The sequence below is a fragment of the Enoplosus armatus genome, chromosome 18 (assembly GCF_043641665.1).
Source record: "Enoplosus armatus isolate fEnoArm2 chromosome 18, fEnoArm2.hap1, whole genome shotgun sequence".
NCBI classification, from domain to species: domain Eukaryota; kingdom Metazoa; phylum Chordata; class Actinopteri; order Centrarchiformes; family Enoplosidae; genus Enoplosus; species Enoplosus armatus.
Window position 1 is genome coordinate 18,838,212 of NC_092197.1, and position 26,089 is coordinate 18,864,300.

A 26,089-nucleotide genomic window follows, 5' to 3' on the forward strand; every position below is an offset into this window, starting at 1 on the left:
CAAGATCTGCCAAAATCAGCAAAACCAATACAACACACACACACACACACACACACACACACACACACAAACAAAAAAAAACAGGACTCGTCGTGTTTTCGCTTTTCAGCACTCACATGTTGAGTCCTTCTGAACAAATGACGGGTTTGTTTCAACATTTTTTTTTTTTTTATATTCCTCTGTTGGTTCTTTTTGGATACCTCTCTTTCCAGGGTACAAACACACACACACACACACACACACACACTAAATAACACACACTCACACATAGAGCCAGTTTCACAACAAAGACAGAGACTGTGCCATGCTGCTGCAGAGGGGGCAGTGCCACGTTGGCAAAGCCCAGGGGGCAACTGCTATCTCGTGCCAACACTTCACACACACACACACACACACACACACACACACACACACACACACACACACAGAGCACATATCAGTATTCCAGCATCGTTGCAGAGTCGACTCCTCCGCCTGCTTTGTGTGGCTCCGTGTTCGACACTCTGCATGTTTTTCTGCAGAAACTATGTTGAAATGTTTGGATTCAACGCGATCCGGCAGCTCAAACACACCTGCATGAAAACATTTCTACGTGTTCGTTTCTACATGTGAGTTTTCGGGGGGGGGGGGGGGGGGGGGGTATAACTCTTACATGAAGAGCCCCCAGTCTATGTACACATTTTACAAAACCATTTAGCTTGTGCCCATTTCCTAGGTCTGACAGTTGAAGTCATGAGAGCTGATGCTGTATTTAGTTTGCATCAAAGCATTGTGAAATATCAGTGACTCTCACAGTGTTGGCAGTGGATTAAACGTGTTTCGGACTATTCACTTAACTTCCAACAGACAGTACTTTACAGAGATTATCCTGCTGTAAGAGTTTTACTCTTCCTATGGATGAATGTGCACCCCCCCCCCCCCCCCTTCCTCCCTCTAACCCTCAGCCACTGGAGGGTGACTGTATACTGCTGCTGCCTTTGTTTTGATATCGCTAACATTTCATTTACAAGACGCTTAATGGGCAACTTCACATGTTTTAGCTCACATATTGGAGAAAAAAAAAATGCATTCAAAACTACGGCAGCTCCGGAGGACAAAATTGGATGAAATTACTTTTTTTTTTTGGGGGGGGGGGGGGACTATAAACTGGTACCACTGTTAGGTGTTAGTGTAATAAAGTGACTGTACATATAATGCGCTGATGCAAAAAAAAAACTAGATTTGGTGGGTAGAGTCATCGGAAAAACTGCAGCAACTTTATTTAAAAAAAAAAAGTAGATATGAAAAAAATTTGTGTGCCATCACAAAATTGTACATAATTGTAGTAAGTAAGCACACATTTTAGTCTCATTGTACCGTGCTTATGATTTGGCGTCATCATGTCAAAAAAAAAAAATGTCAACATAAAGACTATCAACATGTTTACAGTTTGAACAATTTAGTTCACCTGAGGAATTAAATCTTCCATGTTCAATACTTGCCCAGGCGCGAGCACACGTGTGGCCAAATCACTCCGTAATATCAGCGGCGGAACTGTTCACGTAGCTGCGGCTGAAAACGCTGCCGACTGCGTTGGCAGGACGTGCTGTCAGTCCGTTGCCACAGGAAAGCTTCACCGTCACACAACAAGTACAAATTCTCCCAAAAAAGGAAACGTATAGTTACACAATATTGTAATATAAGAATAACGGGAACAAAACGCACACAGTGTGTCTGAGGACATGAGGACATGAGGACATGAACTCGTGTCCTCACCGCGTCTACACCTCACTTGATTAAATGATGGAAAAACCATTCAAAGAAACCCGGATCGACCATCCGAACCGACCGAGCGGGGGGAGAAGTTCCCCCACCACTGTTTGCTAGCAAACTTTCAGACTCGACGGACGCCATGTTGCTGTTGGATATTGTTATTAGAGGAGCTTCAGACGATCGCAAGCTGCCGCAGAGTGAAGAGCAAAACATCACTATTAGCTGTGTTCAGGTGCCAAACCACCGATACTGCTATCTGTCAGTGTCATCTGCAAGAAACACACACACACACGCACACACACACACACACACACACACACACACACACACACACACACACATGGTGATAAGCTCTTAGAGAAGCTCCGACTCTACGTTTTCACAGGTGTACAGCAGCATTCCCCAAAGGAGTATCTCTCTCTATCTGTCTCACACACACACACACACACACACACACACACACACACACACACTTCACCATGTTCAAGTCAAGCTCAAAAATTGAAAGCTTGCCTATACTGATTAAAAGATAAAGTTGAAAATGAAGATTTTTGTGAATTAAAGACATTGTGAGACATGCTGCTTCTTCTTCTTCTTCTTCTTCTTCTTCTTCTTCTTCTTCTTCTTCAATTCCTGTCGTGCAGTCCCAGCGTCAGTGTAATGCTGCCACCCACTGTTACAGACCTCCATTCAACCAGGAAGACGAAACGAGGAAAAATACACATAGCAACTGGCAAAAATTCATACACAGTGTGTATGTGTGTGTGTGTGTGTGTGTGTGTGTGTGTGTCGACGGAGGAGCAGTTAACTTTTCCACTTCGGTCAAAGAAACACGTTGATTTGAGAGCTCTGTCCACCGCGCTTGTCGGCCATTTTATTAAGGGGTTAAGCTGGGTAGCTAGCCATCTACGTGAGAAGCGAACGCCCCCCGCCATTAAGCTCGCCTGCTGAACTGCGACTGGTGAACTGTTTCTTCGAGTGGCGGGAAAAAACACCACCTCTAATATGAAACACTGAACAAACCGGAGATTTGAGCATTGGAGTCTGAAACGACGCTAACGTGTGGCGGGCTAAGAAGCTAAAAGCACGCAGGGAAGGTGGAAATAGCCTACGGAGCGAAACCAGGGGCCAAAGAGGCCACAACACGGTGTTCTGTTTGTGGGGGTGTAGTTAGCAGGTAGCAGGTAAGCAATACGTTCTCACGTTCTTCACAGCTTTCTTTCTTTCCACCCCCCCCCCCCCCCCGTCTCTCTTTTCATCTCACTTTGCTTCTTTCTTTTTTTTCCCTGTAACTTTCTGCGTCAGCACCGGCCTCTCTTTTTATTCCTCCTTACCTCTCTCTCTCTCTCTACTCTGTTTATCTGTCTCTCTCTCGTCGCCTGTCTTCCTTTCATCTCTCACCATCTGCCTTCCTCTGTCTCCATTTTCCTCCCTCTTCTCCCTCTCTCTCTAGTTCTTCTTCTCTCTCTCTCTCTCTCTCTCTCTCTCTCTGTCTCTCACCCCTCCCTCTCGTCTCCCTAAAAACTTGGCAGTGATCCCCAATCGTGTGTGTGTTTTTTTTTTTTTTTTTTTCCCTTTCTCCACTCCCCGTTTGGGGGATTGCGAATGAATGCGATCCAATCTAGACCTCGGCTAAGAGACATGAATTTTCATTAATTACAACCTTGTCAGCAAAAGCATTATGGGAGCTGAATATGAAAATGCTAATGAGGGGAGCTCATTTGCATATTTTTCTTTGTTGGAATGTCATTAATTATTACGTTTTATGATGATGAATGCAGCTGTCGATGGCTGGCCCTCCATGCCTAATTAGCTATCAGAAAATCCTCCGATCAAAAAAATGGATTGGGATCCCCGACTTTACTTTTCCCTTCTCTGTCACTCTCACTGTTGTTTGCGGACCCTGTTCCAGTTCCCAGCATTATAACTTTACACTGCCTTTCATTAATGCACATTATATTCACTTCTTCCTATTTCACTTTCCCTCTCATTCTTTGCCTTCACTTTTTACTGTCTCTCTTCTTTCTCTGCCCCCCCCCCCCCCATCAATTACTTCCTGACTTTTGATGATGATCTGTGAGATCTAAATCCGTCATTTAGCTCTCGTCCTTCAATCATCTTCCTTCCTTTTGTTTAGGCTCCATACTCTTTCAGTCTGAGTTAGTACTAGCTTCTTTTTTTGTGTGGATCTCGCCCGTTAATCTGGTATTGACCTTTAATCCTCTTATCACTAGCCTCTTTAGCTCTAGTCCTTCAGGTGTAACTCCTTTAGCCAAGTAAACCTAATCCTTGGTCCTTTAGTCTCGTAGCTCCTTCAGTTGTAGTCTTTGAGTCTAATCTAGCTCCTTTTGTTGAGCTCCATTGGCTGTATTTTTGTCCACGGTTGACCTTTACCGTCTGTCTCGGTCTCTGTTATTATTTAGTATTCTAGTTTTGGTCCTTCAGTTCTAACCAATGTAGTCCTTGCCCCTGTAGTCTTGGTTCCCTACACATAACCAAATAATTAAGCCCTATACCCTGTAGCCTTAGTCTTAAGTCCTTCAGTCCTGATTATTTAGCTGAAATGACTTGGTCCTAGCTCCTTTGTCCTGCTAACTTTACCCTACTTACTTAGCACTTTACTTCTGACTCTTTTAGCCCAGGTCCTCTGGTTGTAGCTCCTTCAGTTGTGGCACTTTTATTCCTTATGTCGTCTTTTAAGATTAAGATTAAGATTAAGATAGACTTTATTAATCCCACAGCGTTTACAAGTCACAGCCAGACAGAAAGGTGCAGAAACACACAGCAGACAAGCACTGTGTCGATAAGAATTAGAAGTATTTAGTCCTGGATTTATTAGCTGAAGCACCTCTCGGTCATAGCCTCTGATCCGTCCCTCATTTTGGAGTGCTAGCTTGCTCAGTCCTGGTCCTTTAGCGGCCTCAGAGCTAAGTCATTACAGTGAAAGCTGCTCCTTTAAAGCACTTACGGGCATCTACCCTGAAGGTCTGCGTTGTGCCAGAAGAATCCGCTCGACAAACTCAACCTGTACAAAACCGTTAGCGAACATGGTAGCGATGCAATTCTTGTTGAACAACTAGCAATGTAGCTAATCAGATGTGTTTTTAACGACATAGTCGGCAGTTCTAATTATCTCTTGATTATCGAGCTGACACCTGAAGAGAAAACCAATCAGACGGATCACTAATTGAATGATCAGTTTCAGATTAAGCGCCCCCTGTTCAGTTCCGTCGAGACGGAAAAAGTTCGACAGTCAGCTGATGGCGGCCTCCAGCGCGGCCGGAAGACGCCGACGTTACGTCACCTGAGCGCCCTTGGAATACTGTCCATGTGTCTCCTCGCGCCTCTCGTTTGGTTGTTCCCTCCATCTCTCCATCTCTATTGTCTAAAAAGAGTAACAATGAAGACTTAACAAATCCCCCCTCCAAAAAAAAAAGAAAAAAAGAAAAAGCCACTAACGAACACCCCCCTCACTTGGCTTAATGAATGCCAGGCTTAATTAGAGCACCATGATGTCAGAGGCATTAATTATCAGTTGGCTTGGTTTCAGAAAACACACACTGTCTCTCTCTTCCCGTCTTCCTCTCTCCCCAGTCTTTCCCTCTGCATCTGTCCTTCTTTTTTGTCCCGTAGTTTCTTTTTATGTCTCCGTTTTCCTCGCTCGACCCGCGTGTCACGTTTAACTCGGAGCGTTTTCTTCGAAAAAGAAGGGGCAAAGGCGCAAAATGGTTCCTGATTTACGGCATTTTATGGCACGGTTCTAAATCTCAGGCATCAGATTTGTGGCAGTGTGACATCAGTCTGAGAGCGGTCGTGTCTGTGAATGGACGTGACATTTGCAAACGCTCGAGCGTTTGTGGTCTGGCATACGTGATGATGCTGGTGCTACAAAGGGACGATAAAGGGGGCGGTTGACGGAAGATTGACGGCGGGGGGGGGGGGGGGGGGGTGTCCGACGCACGTGGACGTATAAATGTAATCGAGTGCCTGTTTAATTGGTCATTTCTTTGACATGTTATCACCTTATAAAGTTGTTAGGATTCATGCTGACCTCTGTACACATTGCTATAATTCATTGGATGTTGTGTTGTGATCAGTGGAGCTTTCAAACCTGTCGGAGCCACAAAGAACACAATATTTTCAGCCATCCAGCCAGTGTAGCACACTGATGAAGATGCCTTCTCGAGTGTAGCCTTACTTTTAACCCATTTTCCTGGAAAATAATGTGGGGAGAAGCGTCCACTATTTATTTGGTTTATTTGCAAAAATATTCTCCCATCATGCTTCAGGTCATCTTCTGTGTTTTGACGTGCCAAAATTAAGAAACCTATGTTGCCATTTACATTCGTTTTTTTTTTTAAATTCCTATAAAAAAAAGTGATCGCTAAAAATGTATGCAAAGAAAGCGGTGAGAGTGAAATGGTACTACAACGAAAAGGAACTGATGGGCAGAGCAACAAAAGCTCGTGGACACCCGAACATTCCACCCAAATCTGATTATTACTCCCATTAAGCCACAAGAGCATCGGTGAAGATGACCGCAGATGTTGGGCGATAAGGCCTTTTCCCTTCGTCTGCCTTCCAGGTCAACCCAAAGGTGTTGGATGGGGTTGAGGTCGCGGGGCTCCGTGCAGAAAAACATTTCTTTATGGACCCGGCTTTGTGACGGTGAAACAGGAGAGGGCCTTCCCCTAACTGTTGCCACAGTTGGAAGCACGCTACTGTCCAAAACAACACTGTATGCTGCAGCGACCGGCACGCTCTTTATGAAAACAAGCTTCTGGGCTCCTATGAAACAAGGGAACTGTCCTTTAAGGTTTGCAATGTGAATGTAGCCCTTGTCTCGCTCTCTCTCAGATGATAAAATACAGTTCATCTTTGGCCTCTGGGAGCCACGGCTATAAGAGCTCTCCCTCTCTCACTCTCACAATAAACATACTGTTTCATGCTGCACATCTCTCTCTCTCTCTCTCTCTCTCTCTCTCTCTCACCTCTTACACACAAACAAGCACCCTCTCTCTCTCTCTCTCTCTGCCACACAAACACACACACACACACACACACCGTAGCGTGGCTGGCCAGATGGGACTCTTCCACATGACCAAGCCGATCAATCAACACTGAAGGGCCCAGGTGCTACTACGCACCATTTCACAGTCTGTCACACACACACACACACACACACGAGTTGTACACACACATAGCAGCAGAGGCATACAGAGATAGAAAGATAAAGGACACACACACACACACACACGGAGGTAGGAAAACACACACACACACACACACACACACACACAGTAACATGAATGACCCGAGTTCGGTCTCCAGAGGCCTCATCTGGATGGATGACAGAAGATGGAGAAGACAGACAGATGGATGGGCAGATAGACAGATGAGAAAAATAGAGAGACAGATAGACAAAGACAGATAGATCGCTAACATCGGGTCATTTGTAGTATACTCTATAGGAAATATCAATTATTTAAACAACTTGGAATATCACAGAGTATTTTCTATGTTTAGCCACTAGCATCAAAATGACGTGTTTAAGTGGTTCATTTCTATCGTAGCCTATGGAAACGGACTTCTCGGGCCGTATGATTCCGTTACCTCGTGGAAGCTCTCGCATGTGGAGGTTTCTTCAACACATAATGCACGCGCACCCCAAAGAGAGTTCAGGTCAAATGAAGTCACAAAGAAGCTCTGATGTCATTTGTTATTCCTCTGGAAAGAAATCAACACACCACAAGGGTGACGCTATCGTACAGCCACAATGTCCACAGAGCGAGGAGGTCGGGTTGGGTGGAGGGGCCACGGGACATGGGAGACCGCCCGGCAGTCAACGTTGGTTTCGCTTAGCCATGACCATTCACGGAGGTCACGGCTCATCAACGTTTTCAACAGCGACTTTGGAAAGCGGTGACGAATGATGTTGTCCCGCCAAAGGGGTTCCTCAACCGGACAGAACTACTCGTGGAGAGACCCTTAATGTGAGGATGAAAAAGAAAATGACCACGACGGCCAGGGTTGAATGTTTTCTAAGATTGTGACTTCCAGGGAATACACAACTCGTTTCCCTGGAAAACTGAGACTATTGTTCTTTTGCATGTTCTCATTTTTGTTTTTGTTTTCTTAGCCATGTTAGCGGCACTGCTTTAGAGATAGTGATGTCAAGTCTGTCGGTCAGTCTAACTGTATCGGACTAAATACCTGCAAACCTAATGGCAGCCCCATCGGTCTCAGCTGTACTATGTGTCTCAGTGGTGGCACACTCAACTAAGATGATGAGCGAGGTGAACATTATATCTGCTTAGCTTAGCAGCAGCATGTTAGCATTGCCATTGTGAGCATCAGTGGTGACTTTCTTCGCCACTCGCAAGCACCCTACCGTACGCACGCGTCTTTGATGGAAGTGGTGGACTTTGGCCATAAAATTCGGAAATCTCAATACGTAGGCTTGAACCCCACTGACACCGCCTGCCTCTAAAATTGAAGACCTCCGGTATAGCTGTTCCTCACTCCACTATTTCCATTATTAGCCTTTTTTCAAAAACTGACAATTCACTCTTGACAGTTCTTCAAGAAACCCAAAGAAGCGTTCTTCACAAAATACTGCGAGGCATTTACCCCTCCCCGATCAGGAACCCTGAAGTGCTCCCCAGTGAACCGCCGCTTTCAGAGTGTACGTTTTACATTTCCACCCTCCGCCCTCTCGCCTTGACGAGACCCATTATTAGTATGTCAGATCTAATTACACAGACAATTTACACGTGATACATAGCCCCTTCAAAACAATAATATACTAAATGCTCTGCAGTGGCTTACATTGTGCGTCCGTGTTAATGCACTGAAGTCAATGCAGCACTAATCAATGCATGACATCCATTCAAAATACTCTGAGAACGAGACGTGGGCTGTTCAGTTTCAATCAGCGGGGACAATGGAAACAAAATCACTGAAGGCGGAGCAGGAAATGAAGGATGTTCATTCAAAAAAAAAAAGTCTCTATTTTAATGTGTTATTCTTATCTATTTTAATGTTTTGCACCTATTGACTTTGGTTTTATTTTGGGCTGCTTACTTCTACGATGTGTTTTTGCCTCTTCATTCAGTCTTTTTTTTAAAATGTTTTAAATCCTGACTCGCCATCCTGAACACCACCAGTGATGAACACATAGTATATTGGTACGAGATGTTTTATGTGTCTACGTGTCAAAATGTGCGTTGCTGATAACCGTGCAGACTTTGCGCATGGAGGTTCCTTCTTGACCTTTGGGAACTAACAGAATCTCAATCTCAAAAAGGTCCAATTCATATCTTTTCAGAGCTTTCAGCTACATCTTATGGGCTCAGGTGTCAACATGTGAGCCGAGCGAACATACGCCATGTGATAACAGGTGGCTGTGTATGTAACCCCTATCTGTGTTCAAGCCATTTCAGTACACATCCAACAAACATTTTCTCTTCTTGTTTTATGTCGTTGTAAAGTGAATATCTTTCGGTTTCTTTCGGCGTTTTTTTTTTTTTATTATTTTGTGACATTTTAAGAACTAAACAATTGATTCATTGTAAAAAACAAATAACTGACAGGTTGATTGATAATGAAAATCAGTGTTAGTTACAACCCTAAAACCTCGTTTAAGTTTTTGTCATTTTTAGAGGTTGATCAGTTGTGTCACAACATTCCCTCTCCTCTTTTGTTCCTCTGCTCTCCTCTCCTTTATGTTTAAACATTCTGAGCACAAAGACCCAGACCCAGCAGGGAGAGACAGGGGGACGACCTTGGCACCACACCCAGCTGAGGTGAGTGGCTCCTGGGGTAGGGAGGGAGACAGGAGGGCCCGGTCTCCATGGAGGAGAGATGGGGTGAGAGGAGCAGGGGATGGTACGGAGATGGAGGGGAGGAGATGAAAAGAGAGAGGATAGAGGACGGGAAAAGGAGAAAAGGACGAGAGGGAAAAGTGATGACGGAGAATGGCAACAGAAAGAGGAAGAGAGGGGAGAGGAGAAGATGTGACATATCAGGTGCATATCAAGACAGAAATGAGGAATTAGAGGAAGAGAAAAGAGGAAAAGGAAGAGAAAAAAAAACAAAAAACGAAACAAAGACTGAACAAAATTTGGAGTGAGAGACAGACGGAAGGAGAGAGAGAGAGAGAGAGAAACAGATATGTATTTCTATATAAAGTGTCCAGATGTGACCTCCTCAGAGGGAGTCCAGCCTCGTGGCTCAACACTCATTAATAAGGTCGCACAGAGGTGAGACAGACGGCTGACTCACTGCATTTCAACAAAAACAACAAGAGGAGGAGGGAGCCAAGACCATCAGGTTTACACCACCTCTCATATACAGTGCTGTGGGGTTCTGTTTAATGCTGCCTTGGTATAACACATAACAGCGTGTTAATACAGTCAATCACAGTGACTTCACCTTGTTTCTGATACACACTGCAACCTGAACGATACACCAGCGGCTGATATGTGTGGATGAATGTGTCTTTAGTTTGTCATCATATTGTCTGTTGTCCAGCAGCCACTTGACAGCGGTGACAGTACGCAGCATCTCCAAAGTCCTGTCCTTGGAATGGGGTTGCCAGGTTTGAGCTCTGGCAACAGAGCTGACTACAGGATAGCTTGCTAGCTAACAAAATACAACATGTGAATCAGGCAACTCACTTACGACACCTGCTATAACATCATGCTAACATTGTAAGACGAGCACGCAACACAAGCCTGATCTTGACTACAGGCCACCGGCAGCGAGCCGGCCCAGGAGTTCGTCGGGTCGACCGGTTGCTTTTTGCACGGCTGTAAAGTTACCTTCAACTGCCATGCCAACTTTTCCTGCTGTATTTTTTCCGCCATTGTGTTGGCCGTGCACATGTATCTGCATTCGTAGAGGTAGGGGTCGACAGCCTCTGAAACGACCTGTGATTGGCCAGAGCCGTGAGGAGGTTGGGGGTAATAAAGCTGCCTGCCCCAGCTTTGAGTGCAGCCTAGCATGGCTGTAGACTCTTAGTTTTTGTTTCACCTTCGATGGAGCTAAGCTAACTGCTTCCGTTTCCCCCTGCTTCCAGTCTTTGTGCTAAGCTAGGCTAAACACATATTGTACGCACCATCTGACAATGGCGAATGATGCAAGCAAGAAGACTGAGAATGAAGCCGCTGTGCATCAGAATCAGACTGAAGCCACATCAGATTGTTTATTTATAACAGAACAGAATGTGCTTACAGGCTGAAACCACTGAGCCTCTCATTTACTATGTAGGTGACAGTTACGAGGGGGGGGGGGGGTTCAGGGTGGTGCACCTGCTCTGCAGAGCAACTACACAGAGGTAGATACACATACACCCAACCACATATACACACAATACCTGAACATTTACACACATTTACCCAAACACACACAAGAACACACACGTCAAAGAGCACAAATACACTTACTCACGTTCACACACATAAACACACACACACACCCGGATACACATGTATCCTCATACATACACACATATACACATGAAAGCCAGCATCACACACAAGTGCGCATGCACTCATTTAAACAAAACACACACACACACACACACACACACTGAACGTACAAAACATACACACATACATATAAATATACATACGTATAAACATGACAGCCAGCATCACACAGACACAACATATGATTAAATGAACATGAACACACATCGGAACACATACAAGTACGAGTGCACATAGATCCATTTACACGAAGAACACACACACACACACACACACACACCCCTATATTTAACCACATAAAACCGCATACATACAGAAGCTTACATCACACACTCAGATACTGACACAGTAACCTGCCAACTTGCACAGAAACACACACACACACACACAACCACAAACCCACAAACACACACACACACGTACAGAAACTGGCTTCACAAATTGGCACACAGACCCAATAATCATTAAAACACACGCGAACACACACACTCACAAACTGTACATGTACTTATATAAACATGTGTGTACATGCAAGCCCACATTTACACACATAAAACACACGCACATCTTCTGATTGCTAGATCACTGTGTTTTTTTCTGAGTGTGTGTGTGTGTGTGTGTGTGTGTGTGTGTGTGTCTGCAGATTAATCTAGTGGGGTCGCTGAGATGACACTAATCCCTTCGCTGATTATCTAGAGCATAACATCACTCTAATCTGATGTTGGGGTGGGGGGTGGGGGGTTAAGAAAGACAGACAAGGTTATAGAGAGGGGGAGAGCGAGGAAGAGATAGAAAGAGAGAGAGAGAGAGAGGCTGCGTTCACACTCAACGCGTTGAGATGAGAATCCCAAATCTCGAAACCTGAAGTCTGAACTAACTATAGCCAGTCACACAAAATGCAAGGGATTATAGATCGTCATGCTCGGAGCAGCTTCACAGAACAAAATGAAGTTGAGACTGACGCTCAGGTGTTCGGGTGACATGTCTGTGATGTTCAGCTTGAATTCAAGCACTTTTCAAGGTGCCTAAACCAAAACCATCTATTCCTAGAGCAGACGGTTGCCCTCACGACGCCCCGCTTTTCATCACGTCAGTCAGTCTGGCTCCGGTGAGACGGCAGGAGACAGCAAACATTCATTTCAAATATTGAAAAAGGGTTTTGGTTTACGAGCGATTGTGTAGAAACACCAGATTATGTTGAAAATCAAGCAGTTTTCAACGGGTTTACTGGAATTCAAGCATACTCCTCACCTTGAAAACACACCGGTTAAAATGAAGCATTTTCCAAACTTTCGAGACTTTTCAAGGCCCCTGATTAAAAGGGGCCGTAAACATGTTCGCTCTGATGACACATGATCAAACCTGTGCAATAAACGCAACATGTGAGTTATGTGGCTTTGTCACTCAAAACAAAACAACACAAAGTTCAGTTCGCTCCACATTTCTACACGGCACACATACATACACACTGTTATCCACATGCTTTTAAACACACGCAGGCATCACGGTAACCACCTCGTGCTAAATGTTAAAAACAAAAACAAAAATAGATAGTTTATGACCCTAAAGCTTTATGCTTCCTTGCTAACTTCTAACCCTAATTTTAGCCCCTAGCCCTGTCATTCGTCAAAATAAAAGCTGTGTCAATAATATATGTTTGCTTCAATTGCTCATTACTATATTAATGATCATCGGACTGCAAACAATGACTGGTGCACGGAAGAGGAAGTCTTGGCCCGGATATCCATTATCCAGACATTATCCTGAACACTGGCTTGTCCCGCGACGACTCAGAGGCCAAGTCGTCGCGGGACAATGGCCGATGGGTTCCAAGAGTGCATAGCAACGACCATCGCACAGCCGCATCCAAACTTGGGACTCAACTTTAACGGAGATAGTCCTGCACGCTTCCTGTCGAAAAAAAAAAGGTGGGATCCGTGCTTTAAATGGAAGTCGTTCCAAACAGCTGTGTTTCCGGTTTTCCAGGGCGACTCGTTGACATAACTCGTCGGATTGGCGAACGGTTGTTGGAGAAACTTACATTTGCAACCTAACATAACCTCGTCCCTAAAGGGCTGTCTCCCAAGCAGCCGATGAGACAGTCGTCTACATTAGCAACCACACAGTAACCGCCTAGCAACATCTCAGTGATGACCAAAAAATGACCCCAGCAGCCGCCTAGTAACGCCTTAGCAACTCTCTGCTCAACTAACTCGACCAACTAGACAAAAGTGACTTTTGTCCGAGGGGACAAAATCCTTTTTTTTTCCCAGAGTGTTCTTTAGCGTGTCACAGTGGCTTGAGGCTGTCAACACCGAACAAAGTCAAGTCTGTGCATCGAGTCAAAACTTCATGAATATTTTCTGCTCACCCATTTTTTGTGGCCAACGTTTGTGGAAAGAAGTGCGGTCGGGTTACTCTCGGACGCTACGTTTTTAAAAAAAAAAGGCCGACAGACATGGAAGACAATCTGATTTAGCCGGATCGGGATACGTTCACAGGTAGAAAAAAGTGAAGAGGGTGTTTTCTACAACAACGGTGGAACTGTGTGTGTGTGTGTGTGTGTGTGTGTGTGTGTGTGTGTGTGTGTGCGCTCCATATCCCTGGCTGTCTCTGTCTCTTAGCGTTATCATTATCAAAGTAAATTGCGTCTCCCGAGTGCCAGATGAAGAATGCAATATTTCCATGTCTGACTCGGCGTCGCCTCTTCCCTCTCTGCCTCTGCAGCTACACACCACAATCACAACACTGTCACCGCACATCGCACACACAATGGATCATTCTGTCGAAAGGACCCACAACTGCTTTTGTTTGGGTTTTTTATTTTATTTATTTGGTTTTATTTTTCAGATTTTCCTCAGTGTGCGCTCACAACTAACTGGACAATCACGAGAATTAGCTCAGTTTTTATAGTAATAATAATAATAATAATTAAATTTTGGTTTGGTTTAATTTCTGCCAATATAAGTAACAAATAGAATCTCACGCAGCATAGATCTTAAAATTCAAACTTTTAAAAGGATTCCTTTTAGTGTGAAAGTGTTACTTAAAGCGGCCTTTGTGAATGAAATACGAGATATGGCCAAACCCGTTTGGTCTGCGGCTGTTTTCAGAGTTTGGTCTCGACCCCTTAGTTCCAATGGAGGGAAACCTGCTACAGCATGAAACAGGGTGCTCTCAACATTGCAGCGACAGCCAGACATGGTTCTCCCGCTTTTGGTGTGGAAGGAACTTGACTGGCTTGGAGAAAGCCTTATCCTGAAGAGGGGCCGACATGTTCTACAATCACATACATCGCTGTTAGTTATAGTCCCACTGCTAGTCTTTGCACCTCATTCATGAGCACGCGTCGAAAATACCGCACAGCCCGAAACCATCCATCAAACACACGTTAACTCTTTGTGGCTCCAAAATGGAAGCTTTAAGATCGCCTGTTTCACGAGAGAGAGAGAGAGAGAGAGAGAGAGAGAGAGAGAGAGACAGAGCACAGGTAGAGTCAGATAGCTGAGAGCTGACATCTTCCATATTTTATGCATCCAGTCAAAGATAATTAAGCTCTGTGTGTGTGTTAAGTACATCTGCATGTGTGTGTGTTTAGGGTGATTATTTGTCTGTGTGTGTGTGTGTGTGTGTGTGTGTGTGTGTGTGTGTGTGTGAGAGAGAGAGAGAGAGGGGGGGGCAGATTATCTGTGTCAGTGGCCATTTGCTCACAACTGGCGCCACATCGGAGAGAGCCAGAGGCAGAGAGCATCATGGGTAAATGAGCACACACCGCCGAGCGTTTTCCACACAGCGGGCCGAGAGAGAGAGAGAGAGATAGAGATAGAGAGATAGAGAGAGAGAGAGAGAGAGAGAGAGAGAGAGAGAAATTGCATGCCAGATGACCTGTCTCCTCCAGTGTACGATAGCGTTTCACTAAATTGCACACAAACATGCGCACACAGTCAGATCAAAACCCAACCGAGCAGCGAGTCCAAAGTTGATGGAAAGAAAGATGTGCATTATGAAATTATAATAACACACACACACACACACACACACACACACTCAGTCTGTGGCGTACCTGTTAGTCTGGAGTTGGCGTACGGAGGTGAGAGGCTGTCATGTGACGCCATGTACTGAGACCCATCTGCATAACTCTGGAGAAAGAGACAGAACATCATATCCGATCACATTCCCTGTGATCATATCATTACTGGAAGCAGCAGAAGCAGTTGTGATAGTTCATCATTGCAATGGCAAGAGTACATTAGCTGCGGCGCAATCCGCGGTGACAATGCTAACAGTAGCGCCAGCGGCAGTCGAGATGCAGCTAGATGACCGAATTGAGTCTTTTGATACTGAGAATCAGTTTTACATTCATATTTTCCTTCATAATACAGCCGCCCACTGATGGTTCGACATTTTCGAAAATAGGTTCATTAGCTTTGTCGCCACGAGATGAGAAGATTGATACCAGACTCGTATATCTGCGCGCTAAATGTGCAGCTGCAGTCAGCTTAGCTTAGCATTACATACTGGAAGCAGGGGGATACCGGTAGCCCCCAGTACATAAGATATAAGCAGATATAATAAGATTTTTTTTTGGAACCTTTTGACATAGCCAGGCTCGAAATGGGAGTGGATTCAATCCCCGAACTATTCCACTGACAATATTAAAAACAACCAGGTTTAGACTGATGGCTGAATAGCTCCGCATCATAAAATTGTAAAAACGTAGCCATGAAAAATGTTAATTTCTCGAGGCGTCATGATGGTCTAGGACCCACAACACACTCCGCATAAACTGCAACGTCCCCGGTCTGAAGAAGTAATTGTATCTAATTCATTGGCAGGTTTCTGTTCTCATGACAGACACCTCAGACATATACCCCATTTACACTTCTAGAGGCTCAGGCAGTTTCCTGATAGGAGAAAAGCCAAGTGCAAATGCAACAAAGAGGCATGAGAGATGGATTGAAACGCGACTGCTCGATTTTCTAACCAGATGTTGATAAATATGTAAATGCATCCATCTCTGCAACGCGCATATGTCATCCTTTCTCCTCCGAAGTCTCCTCACAAGTCTAAATGTCAGTAACATGTCAGGACATCCCTGGTGTAGCAGTTACAGTGGTGACAGTACCAGCAGGTGGCAGTAGGTCTACTGGTAGTAATGGGAACAGCAGTAATTATTAACGGTGGTATGGTGGTTTGTAGTTACCTTGGAAGAACGACTTCCACTCGCCCACGACCCTGCACTCGTTCTCTCCTCCATGTCTGTGTGAGAAAGCCAGAGAGAGAGACAGGTTTAGATGACAGAAAACAAAACACAACATAGCGTTAGAGTTGATCTAGAATTCATTTTTATTAAAGAATGCAGTTTGGGAAAATAAACAAACAATAAAAAAAAAAAAAAAATCCAATCCCTTCGTGTAGTGCGGTTCCGGACGTACAGCAAAATATTGTCGTCATCCTGACCGTACAAATCCAAACATAATAAAAAAAAAAAAAAAACGACACGCAGAAATACGACTCATCCAAAAAATAAAGCACGTTGGCAGAAAACACAAATTCAAATCGGTTAAATAAAAATGAGGCCACACAGAAACCCCATGCTCCCATACTTAGGGCCGCTATAGTGAACATCTTTAGATCCGCATTTTAATCACTCACACAATCATGTGAGTGATCATCACTTTTCATTCACTTTCAACACTTAAATACTACGTATAGTATCACTGCGCCGTGTCTGTCAACTACAGCAGCGTAAATCTCTCTCTCTCTCTCTCTCTCTCTCCATGCTCCATGTCATTAAACATTATTGATTATGATTGTAGAGCCTTTAATGTGTCTCTGTGAAATGTAATGGTCCTTTAAGCCTCCTGCAGCCCACTAATCCCCTCGGTCACCGCACTGGATCCATGATGTCATATCTGTCAGAGGTCAGTCTGCTGGCTGAGAGGGCCCAGGTGACCTGATAACGGTGCTGCAGGAAAAGTCAGTGGATCCCCAACGTTCAACCTCATGGGGACTAGAGGACACGCCGGGGGATAACCAAAGTCAGCAGGCTTCATCCTCTGGGGACGATGAATGTCTGCGCAAAAAAACTTCATGGCAGTGCATCCAAAAGTTAAGACATTTCAGTCCCGACCAAAGCGGTGCATCAACAGATTCAACCACAACTAACATATAGTTCACCGCCGTCTTACAACCAGCGTAGCCGCCATCTTTTCTGAACCTTCACCATAGTGGCGGCCGGGCCGGAACACAGTCACGTGACTGATTTCTGTGACAGCCGTATGACACTGACAACCTGCTCTGTTGTTGAAATACAACAGGACTTGTTGGAAAAGACAGACGCTCGGAGGTTCAGACACAATAATCCACAGAAGGGGACAGAGAGAGGGGGAGGGATATATTTTGTACATGACAGGTAGATCAGTTCATCCAGGTCGACTGAAATGTGCAAAATGCAGCTCTTGCTTGCAGCACACACACACACACACACACACACTTACGGTTGTCCCATGCATGGCAGTGCACAAATCGCTCCTCAATAGGCTCTCCATTGTGTCAGTGTGTGTATAGTGAGCAGCTTACATTCATTGTTGAGTCATTTGGAATGTCAGCTTATCTGTGTTTCTGTGTTTCTGTGTTTCTGTGTGTGTGTGTGTGAGTACAATAGAAATAAACTGGTTCAGTTACAAAAAGCCTTTTGGAGTCACACCAAAAGTCTCTACCTCAACAAAAATGCCTTTGGGCTACCTGTTTGTAGAACAGAAAAGAATAGAATAGAATGGAATAAACCGGGTGACAGCTGGGTTAAGGGAACGCACACCTGTGACACACATTTAGTGGATTCAGGGATTGATCGGCTGGATTTAGGGAGTACTCAATATAACTGGCTCGCTTTCGGAAAAAAACGTTAATTAATGGAATTTAAGGAGCATACACTTGATTGGCTGGATTTAGGGAACGCACACTTGATCGGCTTGATGTTAGGGAGCATATAATGACAAGTTGTATGTCGGGAATACACACACACACACACACACACACACACTTGAAAAGTCAGATTTAGGCTTAGGATTTAGGGAACACACACTGGATCATTCAGATTTAAGGAATACACTCTTCAGACTGATCTAGACATGATTGTTTGTATCTAGGGAACACGTTCTTGATCAGTCTGATTTAGGGAACACACACTTGATTGTTCGTATTGAGGGAACGCACACTTGATTGTTCGTATTGAGGGAACCCTTTCTTGATCAGTCTGATTTAGGGAACACACACTTGATTGTTCGTATTGAGGGAGCACTTTCTTGATCAGTCTGATTTAGGGAACACACACTGGATTGTTCGTATTGAGGGAACACTTTCTTGATCAGTCTAATTTAGGGAACACACACTGGATTGTTCGTATTTAGGGAACGCACACTTGATTGTTCGTATTGAGGGAACACTTTCTTGATCAGTCTGATTTAGGGAACACACACTTGATTGTTCGTATTGAGGGAACGCACACTTGATTGTTCGTATTGAGGGAACACTTTCTTGATCAGTCTGATTTAGGGAACACACACTTGATTGTTCGTATTGAGGGAACACTTTCTTGATCAGTCTGATTTAGGGAACACACACTTGATTGTTCGTATTGAGGGAACGCACACTTGATTGTTCGTATTGAGGGAACCCTTTCTTGATCAGTCTGATTTAGGGAACACACACTTGATTGTTCGTATTGAGGGAGCACTTTCTTGATCAGTCTGATTTAGGGAACACACACTGGATTGTTCGTATTGAGGGAACACTTTCTTGATCAGTCTAATTTAGGGAACACACACTGGATTGTTCGTATTTAGGGAACGCACACTTGATTGTTCGTATTGAGGGAACACTTTCTTGATCAGTCTGATTTAGGGAACACACACTTGATTGTTCGTATTGAGGGAACGCACACTTGATTGTTCGTATTGAGGGAACACTTTCTTGATCAGTCTGATTTAGGGAACACACACTTGATTGTTCGTATTGAGGGAACACTTTCTTGATCAGTCTGATTTAGGGAACACACACTTGATTGTTCGTATTGAGGGAACACACACTGGATCGATTGGTTTTGGGCAACACACACCTGATCAGGTGGATTTAGGGAACAAATATGATGATTGGCACAATAACAACGTGCAACCCGTCAGGCTGACCAATATTTGTCTAACATTAACAGGAATACTCCACTGGTAACTGTGCCCTCGTTCTCCATCATGCAGTTGTGTTACATGTGTTACGTTTACAAATACTGTCTTTACTCTTTGGCAACACGCGTGTTTTTGTCTTGCACATAAAAAGTCTGTTTGGAAACAGGTTGGGAGAAGAGAGGGCGGGGAAAATGAAATAAAAGCAGAGCAGGAGAGTTTGATGATGGCCGACGCAGATGCAGGAGAAGTGGAGGCGAAGATGGGGAGGAAGAGGATGAGCAGGACAGCAATTAAAGAGAGCATCCTTCAGTATTGAAGAAAAAAAAAATAAGAGGGGGAGAGAGATTGAAGAGAGGGAGGAGAGGAAGAGGGGGAGAGAAAAATACAAAGTTGGTGTGCAGGAGTTGAAAGACGTAGAGGAGGAGGAGAGAAGGAGGCATCCATGTGTCCTGCACCAGATAAGGCCTCCGATTGAGGGCTATAAATTACACCAGAGAGAGAGAGAGCATTTACACACAAGCAGGAAAACACACCCTTGAAAGCACACCTCACATACCTCCTCCTCCCTCTTTCTCTCGCTTTGTCGCTCTCTCTCTCTCTCTCTCACACACACACACACACACACACACACACACACACACACACACACACACGCACACACACACAAAATGCAGGTCATCTATCATCAGTTAATGAACTTAGACTGACAGACAGCTCCATGTCTCTCACACTGATCCTATTAAGACCTGCTTGACACAAAACAGACTCCTATTAATACAGTTAGCCTCTGTGTGTGTGTGTGTGTGTGTGTGTGTGTGTGTGCGTGTGTGTGTGTGTGCGTGTGTCACTGAGGAGAAAAACAGGCCTGCGCCCAAGTATGACCATTGAGCAGCTCTTTGTATCATTTAAAATCAGAAATGTGTTTGCGTGTGTGTGTGTGAAGATCAGTCACAAATGTTTTTTGTGTGTTTGTTCATGATGCTGTCTTTGCAGCGCATTCAAAAAAAAAGAAATAAAAAGAAATGAAAGTGACTTCAAGCCTTCAGGATGCTTTTTTCTTATTGCAAGAATTTACATATATTTACATTTGTTTACATATCATGTTGTTCATACTCTTACAATATCTATATAGTGAATATATATATATATGTGTATATATAATAGTAATAATAATAACAAAGTAAATTCAAAGAAGGAAAGGAATAGGAAAACATAAAGTGGGCTTTTATGACGGCGCACATACACGCATAAATATATAGCATAGACGCATGCATACATACAGCAAAAGAGAAAAAAAAGGGTTCATATAGATATGAGGGTGTTCATATCCATATTTGGTGAACGATGTCTCGCTAGATCTATACGTAGTCCCTCAATTTCAGGACAGCAGGACAAGAATCCTGAAGTTTTAGGGCCCAACGGGGGAACGCTCTTTAAATATCAACTGCTACAGAGTCGCGGGGGAAGGAAGCTGTGGAGGATCAGTTACTGCTGGACACTGTGGCACCTGTGGCTCCATCCAGTTGGCCAGAAACTGTGCAAAGGAGGCGTAAACGTGAGGACGTGCGGGTCATTCCCTGGACATTTTACTGAGCCTCGTGTGCTCCTTTGTCTCCTCAGGTTCCACAAAGAGCAGAGAGAAATAATTGATTATGAGCGCTATTAGTCCAGACTACAGCTGGCCATCATCTGTTCTGAATAAAGACAAACAGGTAGAAACGTGTCTGTACCATGTAATTATGGGGAGTTACTGTGCGGTCGCCGCATTTCGCTCACTTTTTGATGAAGAGCTGCCAAAATAAACAACACACCTCCAATCTAACCGCTGTTCACTTTCTGATGTACCGGGGGGGGGAAAAACCACATCATCGTCACCGTGGCTACCAAATGATGTTGCACAATATTATAGGTCCCTTGAACGGGTCGCTTCCTTGATAGTTCCCGTGAGCAGCAGGTGGGCTCAGTCGCAGTTTATCTTTGGAGTACTCCGGCTGAAGATCACATATCTACTATCACTAAATCCTGCCGCTGTTCAGCTTTGCTTTTCACGCCACAAACAAACCGCCGAGTCCCACTCGACTCTGAAACCCATCTTTTCAAGTGGCCTCGAGGTCGAGTTCGACCGGCAGCTTTCACAGCAGCCTGAATGAGCCGGAGAGGCCACCGGAGTTGTTGTGAATCGCACTGCGCTTAAACTGCAGTTAGGTCACATCTCAGATGCATTACACACCGGACGACCGGATATACAATCAATGAGCCTCTCCTCTATGACCACCAAAAAAACCCCCAAAAAAAACAACTTTCTTTGTGTGGGACAGAAATCAGTCTAAAATCAACCCTGCACTGGCTGCACTGTTTGAGAGATCACGTTACCTGCAACAGACTTTCATCGAATGAAATGTTGCGTTTGTAAAGGTAATGTGAAAGCATGTTGACAACTGAAGACCATAACACACACACACACACGTTGATGAGTGGTCTCTGATTGACAGAAATGAGGACAGTGGTCCTGCTGCGTGGACATCAAGCATGTGTGTGTGTGTGTGTGTGTGCGCGCACCTGTGTGAGCTCTATAGCCCCACTGTTCTCATCTGGTCTCCAACCAAACTCTATAATTAACTGTAGGCCTGCCCCATCCCCCAACACACACACACACACACACACACACACAGCGTGTGGTGATCAGAAAGCATTCGGGCTGTCATCAGATCTGTTTAGGTATTTCTGAACGCCTTCAAATCAAAACACACTCGCTCAGACATTTGAACTGTTCCTGAAAATGAAGAAATACAAACGTTTTTTTATTATTCTCTGTTTGGAATGTCATCAGAAGTCGGCACGTGGGCCTCGGCTGTGTGTAAAGATTCAATGAAGCGCAACAGATAAATCACAATGATGGTAAAAAAAAAATAAAAAAAAAAGAGCTCTGTGTGAATAGGTACCATAATAAAACATTTTCTTTTCAAACACAGGATGAAAGAGAGACTCTGGTGGCTTCCTAACCTTCATATTCACTGAAGACACTCTGAAGACTCTTTCTCAGCCAAACTGTGCCGTGTAATCAAACTGTTTTTACACCTTCCCAACTGGGAACATTTCAGACACTGCATCTCCCATGGAAACGCCTGCAGCCAGAATGAGCTATAACAGCCTTGAAGACAACATTTATTGGAATTGACTTGAAACTTAACTGAGCTGTGCCTCCAAATGAGAATCAAACAATATCCTATTTTGGCAAAATGCTCTCTCTTTGCCTTTAATATGATATTGTTGTATTCCCTTGATGAGAGCTTTCCTCTGTAGTCCCAAGCTCTCTGGAAGCTGTAAAGTGAGCTTTACATTTCTTGGTGCTTTGGAACAAGTGGACCTTCAAAGTCGGACCTGAAGTGATTTAAGCTGCAGTTCCTCTATTGGCCACTGTTCCAAAAAAAAACTCAAACTGTATTGAAGATTTTTCTAATGTGTTAACATGTCACTTCCCGCTTCAACTAACACGTCAACTGCTGACGCTTCAACTCCTTGCAGCACTTTCACGCTTTCAGTAATTCTTTTCAGCTGCAAATTTACTTTGTGTAACGTTTCAACTTCATAAATCAACTTCTTTCAGTCTTTGAGTCGATCTAAGCTGCCACTTCGACGTCTTTTCATAATTCCTTTTCAACCGCCACGATAACTTTGTTCAGTAAATCCATTTTAACTGCCACTACGTCTCAATCCAGTAGCTCACTTTCAACTGCCTCTTTCACGTAATCATGTAATTTAGTTTCAACTCACACTAAACTCACAACGTTGTTTCGGTTATTCAGTTTCAACTTCAAGTGCCACTTTTCAGCGGCTATAATCAATATTTTTCTAATAACACTGTATCAAATGACAATGCGTTTGTTCCCGTTGCGCCCAAGTCCCCCAAGTCCCCCCCCCCCCCCCCGAAAAAAAAAACAGTTCTTGCAGCTTACTTAAGTGGTTCTGTTTCAAATGCCACTTCAACTTCCTGCAGTACCTCAATGTCACGTTCACCATTAACAACGGTGGAAGGCTAACAGGCTAACAGCGATGAAACCCACAGTCCAGGCTTCAAAACATCCCTCAGAAGCCTGTGACCGGCGTCACCGTCACCACAGCTATATTTTCATATTGTTTACAGGATGGAAAAACTCACAAGTGGCGAAGCCAGCATGAGCAGTGATATCCAATATGACTGAAACGGAAAAGGAAACAGACGTGACAGTCCTGTCCTGTCCAAGACCCAACCAACAGGTTGGATTATCTAAGCAGAGGAGAAGAGGAGAAACAAGAGGAGAGGAGGGAAGAGATGATGAGAGATCACCTGAAGGAGAGAGGAGATAAAAAGAGGAAAGGAAAGAGGAAACTAGGACAGCAGGAAAAGAGGGGAAGAAACAAGGAGAGGAAACAAGGAGAGGAGTGAAGTGATGAGGAGAGGACGGGAGGAATGAGGAGGAGAAAAGAAGAGGGGAGGGGAGCCGTTGAATGTAAAAAAAAAAAAAACATGGGGGGACAACAGAGACGCAAAGATCTAATTCAGTCATTTTATATAATGCAAAAAGAAGCTTCTTGTACTTCCACTGAACTACATTCATGTTATTATCCTGGGTAATCACACACACACACACACACACACTAAAATGAGAGGAAGAATTAAGAGTCAGATTACATCTCTGTATCTTCTCCTTTAAAGCTGCTTAAACTGTCTTAACACCCACAATCCCACTGTGTGTGTGTGTGTGTGTGTGTGTGTGCGTGGACGAGCAGAGGAAGTGATGTAGTGGTCACATTCAGGAAGTCGCCCATGTCCTGTTTTGTTACATGATTCGTGCTTTGTCTCCTTGTCCCCCTTGCTTCCCTCTTTTCTTTCCTCCCCCTCTCCCTGCTTCCCTTTTCTTATTGCCCCTTCCTCCTCCTCTACTTCCCTTTTCCTTTCTTCTGTTCATTTCTTTCCCTCCCCTTCCTCCCTTGATTACTTCCTTACATGTCCTGACCTCCCCTTTCCTATCAGTTATTTCTCTCTCTCCCTATCTCCCTTTACTCCTCTTCTCTCTTCCTCGTCTCCCTTCTTTCCTCCCCCTTCCTTTCTGTCATGCGCTGCTTCCTTCTCGCCCCTGTCCTCCCTCTGAACCTGCCCGAGGAGCCTTTGAGCAAGGCAGAAGCAGCAGACGGCAGCTCCATCTGAACCTCGACACACAGAGCTTGAAAAAAAAAAAAAAACTTCTCCTCTCCGTCTGTCTCCGTGGTTACGGAGCTCTGATCGAGAGGACAGTTGGAGATGAGGATGCCACATCGATTGACATCTTGTTACCATGGTAACGAGGAGGGAGAGGACAGGACATGACCATCATCAAGGCTAATACTGAACAAAAGCTATGTATATGACAAGGTCTCCATGGATGCAGGACAAAAACCTACACTTTTCATTGATTGGTGCTTATTATTGACGGGTTTTTGGCGATTTATTGGTGTTTTCTTTGAGTGAAGGGTTAGCATATCTGCAAAACGTTCACAGACACGATTGATGTTGAGGCAACTCAAAAGGACTCGGTTAAGGTTATGCAAAGATACATATTTAAAAGTCAACCATGTCTCCTAGAAATGACGTTCACCTTCTAATTTGTTTGCCAAAGTCCGTTTCATAGGAAACATGACGACTGATAGGACTTTGTTGAGGGGGAATGTATTTTCTTCTGATGGAAGTGTGATGTTCTTGTACCAGCGGCAAGTCTCGGTGGTCGAGGGGGGGATGGTGGGTGTACAAAGTGCAGAAGTACACACCTCTCATGTGGTTAGGTTTAGGCTAACAGAGGCGCTTTGGTTGAGGGTTGGAGAAAGATCTTACATGCCGTGTATATGTCACCTCTTCTGGACTCGCACAGACGTTGCCCAGAGATTCCTCCGAACATATTTGGCCAATATCAAATTAGTTGCATAGAAACGCATGTATGGTTTTCTCTAGCAAAGTCTAAAGCAACTTTTAAAGGAGGAAAATTTAAGGAGGAAATCAGGGTTCAAGAGGTTAATGGCAAGAATTTCATTTGTGTCTCGCGCAGTCAATGTGTCAGTGTGTCTGTCAGAACTGTATTTCTGCACACGCACACGCACACACACACACACACACACACACACACACACAGGTCAGCGTTTCCTGTCATTAGGCAGCAGAGCTGTTCTATAATTAGAACATCTAGACCCAAGTAAGTTTAGTCCCATTGCCCTCACATATACATACATACATGTGTGTATATACATTCGTGTGTGTGTGTGTGTGTGTGTGTGTGTGTGTGTGTATATATATAGTCAGTCAACACTTTTTTCGCTTGTTTTTCTGCTGTTTTGTTCAAAAAAAAAGCACATTAAAGCAAGAAAACAAACAACAGCTTGGAGAGCTAATGGCACGCTAAATGAAGAGAGAATAGCTCATGTAGACAGAGAGACAGAGAGAAAGGGAGGGAGGGAGGGAGGGAGGGACAGAAAAAAAGTAAGAGAGAAAAAAACATTAGCAAGTTCAAACATGGTTTTCTTGAATCAGCCGTGTTATGTGCGTGTGTGTGTGTGTGTGTGGGGGGGGGGGGGGGGGGGGGTTCTGAGCCTCAGAGCCTACAGAGGCCTTTCCAAAAAGAGAGATTAATATTGATAATAAGAAGGCTGTTCCTT

The 26,089-nt window shown here is 44.3% G+C and overlaps 1 protein-coding gene across 3 annotated transcripts in view; it reads right to left on the reverse strand.

Annotated features, from left to right (window-relative positions):
- LOC139301628 (transcription factor 4-like) overlaps positions 1 to 26,089 on the reverse strand; it is a 204,587-nt gene that overhangs the window by 139,934 nt on the left and 38,564 nt on the right. For all 3 annotated transcript variants that reach the window (XM_070925066.1, XM_070925067.1, XM_070925068.1), the window contains 2 exons: positions 16,447 to 16,502; positions 15,307 to 15,382 (listed from right to left, as the gene is read on the reverse strand). In XM_070925066.1, coding sequence (XP_070781167.1) covers positions 15,307 to 15,382; positions 16,447 to 16,502 — 132 coding nt within the window. The remainder of the gene's footprint in view (positions 1 to 15,306; positions 15,383 to 16,446; positions 16,503 to 26,089) is intronic.